General features: G+C 55.4%; 1 protein-coding gene across 1 annotated transcript in view; it reads right to left on the bottom strand.

The window, feature by feature from the left end:
• The window catches only part of Copz2 (COPI coat complex subunit zeta 2), an 8,599-nt gene extending 2,015 nt beyond the window's left edge, over window positions 1-6,584 (bottom strand). The window contains exons 1-7 of the mRNA XM_019206915.2: window positions 6,548-6,584; window positions 6,377-6,471; window positions 4,271-4,352; window positions 3,781-3,872; window positions 3,207-3,262; window positions 2,157-2,234; window positions 545-596 (exon numbers count right to left, since the gene is read on the bottom strand). Coding sequence (XP_019062460.2) covers window positions 545-596; window positions 2,157-2,234; window positions 3,207-3,262; window positions 3,781-3,872; window positions 4,271-4,352; window positions 6,377-6,471; window positions 6,548-6,584 — 492 coding nt within the window. The remainder of the gene's footprint in view (window positions 1-544; window positions 597-2,156; window positions 2,235-3,206; window positions 3,263-3,780; window positions 3,873-4,270; window positions 4,353-6,376; window positions 6,472-6,547) is intronic.
• Between the last annotated feature and the right edge of the window lie 307 nt (window positions 6,585-6,891).

The following is a 6,891-nucleotide window of genomic DNA, read 5'->3' as shown; positions in this document are numbered from 1 at the left end:
GGGGCGGGGGCTGCAGCAGGTACCACGGTCCGGTGGCCCCAGTCCACAGAAGTCCTGCAGCCCATTCTGGGGATGCCAGGACCCTGGGACCTATCTGTGGAGCACAGAGGCCCAAGGGGCAAAGGAAATAAAGATGGGAGGAAAGTCTCTTCCAGGCGCAAGTAGCCCAAACAATTGGGGGCTCTCCTGCACCCCGAGCTGGAGGCTCAAGGCCAAGGCAGCCTTGGCACCTTTCTGAGAATGGCCTTGTTCCCTTCCTGCCAGGGAGAATGGGGAGGGATTGGGATACTGCCGGGGACAGAAGACAAGAAGGTCTCTTTTTGCTTTTTTGAGACAGGGTCTCGCTATGTAGCCCAGGCTGGCCTCCAACTCCAAGCGATCCTCCTGCCTCAGCCTTCTGAGTGCTGGGATGACAGGTGCGCACCACCACACCCAGCTAGAGCTCGGGCTTCTACCACCTGGGTTCTGCAGTGCCTGCCCAGGGAGGTCAGGAGGTGAGGGATGGGAGGGCAGCTGGAGAAGATGGGGAGGCTGGAAGACTCACCCGAAAATTCACCTTCTGGACCACTTGCTGGGGGTCACTCTCCATGATCACACTGCAAGTCGGGGAAGAACCCAGAGCCCAATCAGCAGCTTGGTCCCCCCAGGGCCTCCTCTGCTGCCTGTGCTGCAGCCCTCTCTTCAGTGTGACTTCACCTCCCACCTCCAGGACCCCGCCCCAAGTCACCCCTCTCCCTCCCAGCAGGGGCCCTCGGCTCTGCTTCTCCTGCACTTCACCCTTTGGGCCACACGCTTGCTCATCACCATGGAAAAACTGGGAAATGGATGCTGTGTGGGTGGCGCACGCCTGTGATCCCAGCACTCAGGAGGCTGAGGCAGGAGGATCCCCAGGAGTTGGAGGCCAGCCTGTAGATTACACAGCGTGTTCAAGACCAGCCTGAACTGCATAGTGAGACCCTGTCTCAAAAAGAAAAAAAGAAAAGAAAAAGAAACAAGGGCCAGGGGTGTAGCTCAGTGGCGCCTCGCCTGCCTGGCAAATGCAATGTCCTGACTTCGATCCCTGGTACCACACACACACACACACACACACAAATGTTGATACTCATTCACTGCTCTTACGGGCAGACCAGAAAGAAGCCTCTGATTACTAGATTTGGGCACCACTCACCATGATGACTTATCAGGCAACTGGCATCATGAGCGACCTGCCCTGAGAGCCCATAAAGCTTACTGTGTACCCCTAACTCAGCTACCCATTAGATATAATTGGTATAAATTCAGCCGGGCGTGGTGGTGCACACCTGTCATCCCAGCACTCAGGAGGCTGAGGCAGGAGGATCGCTGTGAGTTCGAGACCAGCCTGAGCCAAATAGTTCCAGGTCAGTCTCAACTACATAGGTGAGACCCTGTCTCAAAAAAAACCCCCAAAAATAATTGGTATAAATTCAATGAGGGGCAAGGAGTTACCCCAGAAACAAAGGGAGGAATGATAGAGAACTTTTGTAAATAACCTAAAGACCTACAAAATGGTAGCAAAATGTAAGATGACTTCTTGTTTCTTAACAGAAATCTGCTTTGTTTAGTTCCAGATTAACACCAGAGGCACTGACCATGAAGAGGGACATCTGGCCTTGTCCCTAACCTTGAACACCCCCTTCCTGTGCACTAGGATAGACAGCTAGAGGAGTCGTAAGGTAAAACCCCCAACTACAAGGAACTGTTATGTCTGGGTTAAAGTGAACCGTCTGGGTACTGTAACTTGTACACGGGCCATGTGAACCGAGGAAATGAAATGTAACCGCCTGAATGAGATCATAGCTGTAAAACCTATAAAAGGAGAAGCTGCAACCCCCAGAAAAAAAATGGGTGTAATGGTAAAGGTATCTTCGTGTTCGACAGACACCGGAGCAGTCTCCATGATCTCGGTCTTTACCCCTAATCAGCGCCCTGCCCCGGCGGTGTTGGAGCGCAGCTCTCCTGGCGCAGGCAGGAGGAGGCTGTGAAGGCCTCCTGCAGGGCAGGGGTCAGTCTCCTCCCAGACCCAGACATCATCTTGGATGTCCCGCGTACCCTCGGTGCCCTGCTCTGACTTGACTCGCACTGAGGAGGGCTGGGGGGCAGGGAGCCCGGGGCTGTGCTGAGTCCCCATTGCTCACCCGCCGTCCACGACCTCATCCAGCACCAGGAAGGCCCCATCCAGGTTCTCCAGCAGCCACTGCTTCTCCAGGTCCCTCCTGCCGCAGACAGCACCTGAGCCCCGGTGGCCGGAACAGGAACCGTCCCGCTGGGCGAGGCGACCCTTTCCCCCCTTCAGGCAGCAGGGTGGAGCCTGCTCTTCCCGGAGCCCACCGTGCCCAGCCTCCCTCGCTGTGGCACCAACACCTGCCCGGTACCCCAACATCTCATAGTTGGTTCAGATGCCACAGTCCTGCCGAGGGCAGTCCTGGGCCAGTGCATGTCTAGTTCCGGGTTATGTCAGGTTGCTTCACCTGGGTCGTAGTCGCCAGGTCAGAGATAACAGAAGGAGCATGCTGGGAAACCATCCAGAGCTTCTAACCAATAACCCCAAGTATGCCGGGCTGGTGGGCATGCTTGTGATCCAGCACAAGGGAGGCTGAGGCAGGGGGATCTCCATGAGTAAAAGGCCAGCCTGAACTACATAGCAAGATTCTGTCCCCAAAACAAACAAAAAACTCCACACAAAACAAAACAAAGCAATAACAATAAAAAAAAAAAAAACGTGTCTGGGCCAGGAGGATTGAAAGTTCAAGCCCAACCCGGGCAATTTAACAACTTAAAAAGACCTTGTTTCAAAGTGAAACAGAAAGAGCTGGGGATGTAGAGCAACAAGAGGGCCCTGAATTCAGTCCTCAGTACCACCAGAAAAACAAAAACAAAAAAACCTGGGCTGGGGATGTAGCTCAGCGGCGCCACGCCTGCCTGGCAAGGCTGCGTTCGATCCCTGGTACTGAGGGGAAAAAAAGAAAAATCACCTGAGTTGGGATCTGTGCTAAAGTAACAGGTTGACTTCGGGCAACTCGGGGAGCTTGGGGGCCTGGACTGCTGGCCACACCTTCCCCCAGCTCTGCTCCCCGCTGCCCCCTGGAGGTCGGGTAAGGAAGGGCAAGGCCTGGGGGCCGGCGGGCCCTCAGAGGGCAGGAGAGGGACCCCAGGCTGCGCCCCTCAGGGCAGAGCCCATTGCTCACCTTAAGATGTGGCTCAGGGACTCAAACAGGCAGGTGAGGACGGACATGAGCATCAGCTGGGAAGGAAGACAGGAAGGAAGCTGAGGCCCAGAGCCCGGGGGCCCTCAGCTGCCTCGTGGGCTGCAGCCCCAGCCCCCAGTTCACAGAAGATGGGCTGGAGGCCAGTACATTTTGACCTAAGAGGGAATTTCAGGGGGTCTGGACTGGTGGGATAATGAGCGTCTTCTTTTCTAGTTACATTAAGGAAAAATCAAAGCGGGGCATGGTGGTGCATGACTGTTATCCCAACACTTAGTAGGAGGCTGAGGCAGGAGGATCAATGTGAGTTCCAGGCTAGTCTGGGCTACATAGGGAGATCCTGTCTCAAACAAAACAAAGCACGAGACTCTATGGCTCCCTGCAGAGGGCGTGGTGACTTCACATCCAGTTTCCTAGGCTCCTAAGAGGTGTCAGGGACACACACCGTCCCAGCAAGCCCCTCCGCACTCAGAGCAGGGGTACCACGAGTGCCCAGAACCCCCCCACCCCACGCCTCACGCCAGACCCTCCTTGTCCCCTGCTCTCTGGAACTCACCTCGTTCTCCTGAGAGGAGCCGACCACATACAGGAAGAGGTCCACATTGCTCTTGTAGACGACGGTCAAGCCCCCCAAAAATGCGATCTCACCTAGAAGTGGGGGGCTCTCAGCTCTGGCCACCACTGCCTGGGGCCAGCCTGAACCCTCCTACCTGTCCCCTGAAAGACCAGTGCAGGGGACGCTCGGATGGGCTGTTCAGTCACCCCATCCTCTGTTTCTGCAGACAGCCTCCTGCAGAGGACAGAGCAGTGTCCTGGACCAGGGCCGGTGGCCGGGCCACCCACAGGTGACCTCCTCCGCCGGGAGGGGCCCGGGGATGTGTGCTGGGGAGGGGGGCGGTGAGGGCAGGAAAGGTTCCCGGATGAAGGGCGAAGGAGCGGGCCGACAGCCCCAGGGAGGAGGGGATGGCTGTGGGGACAGCTGTGTCCAGACAGGGACAGGCGGGGTTCGTCTCACGGTCCTGGGGGACAAGGGGGCGGGTACGTACTCTCGGCCCGGCTGGTCTTGTCGAAGACGTTTTTCTCAAAGGTCATCTGCTCCTTGGAGGAGGAGAATGTGTCGTCGTAATACTGTGAGGGGAGAAGGTGGACAGGCCACAGCCACTGCTCGGGCCAGAGGTCCTCCGCAGGGAAGAGGGGCGGACCGCCACGCAGGATCGCGCTGCCTGACTCCGCCCTGTCTCTCCTTTACAAGTTTTTGGTTGGTTTTTGTTTTCTGAGACAGGGTCTTGCTATGTAGTTCATGCCAGCCTTGAATTTAACTGTGTAGCCCAGGCTGGCTTTGAACTGATGGCGACCCCCTGCCTCTGCCTCCAAGTACCAGGATTACAAGAGGATACCACCATGGCTGGCTCTTTTACAAACTTTTTGTTGTTTGTTTGTTTGTTTGCTTCGGTGCTGGGACTTGAACTCAGGATGTTGCACTTGCCAGGCAGGCATTATGCCACTGAGCTACATCCCCAGCCCTTCTTATTCATTTTTTTTCTTACTCATTTTTTTGAGACAAGGCCTTGCTATGTAGTTCAGTCTGGCCTTGAACTCACTGTGTAGCCCAGGCTGGCCTCAAAATCACAGCGATCCTCCTGCCTCAGCCTCTCAACTTCTGGGATCCCAGGTGTGTGCCACCACGCCTGGTTCAACACCAGCCATCCCACAGGAAAGATGGCAGAGCCACCGGCCCCCTCTAAATGATAATTCTAAATCATCTGTTGGATAGATGATTTCTCCGGGTCTGAAGCTGGGAGTCTTCCCCACATTTCACAGCGGCAGGGACCACAGCTGGGGTTCTACACCCAGAACAGTCTGACTTCAGACAAGGCTAATGGTGAAGATTTGGTCTCTGCAGAGATGTCCGTGGTACACACAGTCTATGAGGAAATCGGCGATTTTCTGTTGGGGTTTGGTAAGCCTCTCCCGACTCAGTTTCTTAATCTGTAACTGCGTGTTCCTGCTGGAGAGGGGACCCGGGTGGCTTTGGCATCGCCAACCCTCCCTCTGCTGGGCCAGGGTGTGGCCAGCTCACCTTTCATGTTTCTGGGTGGGGATTTTGCCACTTAGTGCTTGAGCTGCTGGCAGAGTGGCAGTGCCAGGATGGGTGAGTTCACTTGAACGCCACAAAAACCAGAAAGTTCCAGCGTCAGACAAGCGGAAAAACATTGACAATGTACCCCATAACTAATTGAGATGCTTTAGCTCTGTTTTAGTAACCTGTGGATGCTTCAAGTTCAGTTTGGGATTATCCTAGTTTGGTTTTTGCAGGCCATGTTTGCTAGGATTGAAACCAGATAATTAAATGGCATCATGAGAATCACTCTGATGTTCAAATCAAAATCTTCTCTTTTTTTTTGGTACCGGGGATTGAACTCAGATCCTTGCACTTGCAAGGCAGGTGGAAGAACCACTGAGCTAAATCCCTGGCCCTTCGAGTCAAAAATCTTGAAGCCTGGTGGCATTCACCTGTGATCCTGGTGCTCTGGGAGACCGAGGCAGGAGGATCAAAAGTTCAAGACCAGCCTGGGCTACACAATGAATCAAGGCGGTCTTGTCTCAAAAAGTAAAAGATCAAAATCCCTGGGGATTTAACCGAGGGCCTTCGCACTGAGCCATATCCCAGTCCCGGAAAAAACAAATCTTGAGTTATGATAGTAACTTTGGACCCTCAGGCAGTGCACTTGGCAACTCTAGGCTGCATTTTCTGCATCTGTGAAATTAAAGAGTTGGATTATACGCTGTGTAAAATCCCATCTGGTTCTAAATCCTGACTCTCCATCCTCATGGTCACCAAGCTGTAGAACTTAAAGAGTGCAGGTCGATTGTTTAGCCAGGATTCTCGGGTCCCAGGCTCCACAAGCATGGACCTCTCGGGTCCACCCCTCCTAGGCCGGCGCCGCTGCCCAGTGGGAGGATGGGTGGGTGCCCCTACGTGTTGGGAGCGTGAGCAGAAACGGGGTGCCGCTGCACAAGGTGGGCAGCCAGAGGTCTAAACTGGGCTGCTGTGGGTCAGAGATCCCAGAGGGGTGGGCTGGGGCTGGCAGGGATCTCCTCTTGGGCTGCAGCTCTGTTCTCTGTCCTCAGGGAGCTCACAGGAGGGTTACCTTGGCCAGCAGCCGGTGTCCGTCATTATCGAGGATGAACACGGCCTTGATGGTGTACAGGGAGGGTTCCTGAAACAGACCGGGAGGAGGGGACCCTGCCGGTCAGGGCTGCCTGGGAGCCCGGGGAGCTCATCCTCAGGCCCACAGATCCAGCCCTGACCGCATGGCCACCTCCACGGCCCACTCCAGGCCGGTGGGTGCGGATCATCGACCGCCCGGCCCAAGTTCTGTCATGCACTGACTGCTCCAGAGTCGAGTCTGAGTGTATCACAGAACCTGGGCCGGGGGGACAGGCGCCGGCCTCCTCCGTGCAGCTGGCCCGGGGCCCCAGAAGCGCCACAGTCACCCACGGGACGCCCCAGAAGAATGCCCCCCACCCCGGCTCCGAGCTCCCCAGAACTTCGGCCGCTCCGAACTTTGCTGCCCACCCGGCCCGGCAAGTTCGTTTCTCTACTCAAGTATTATTCCATTTAATGTAGATAATGCTTAAGTTAAAAAATAAATGTAGGCTTGTA

The sequence above is a fragment of the Fukomys damarensis genome, unplaced genomic scaffold (genome assembly GCF_012274545.1).
Source record: "Fukomys damarensis isolate Sample0158 unplaced genomic scaffold, DMR_v1.0_HiC HiC_scaffold_13, whole genome shotgun sequence".
Lineage (NCBI taxonomy): Eukaryota > Metazoa > Chordata > Mammalia > Rodentia > Bathyergidae > Fukomys > Fukomys damarensis.
The sequence above is the reverse complement of the archived record's forward strand: the minus strand, read 5'-3'. Positions and strand labels throughout refer to the sequence as shown.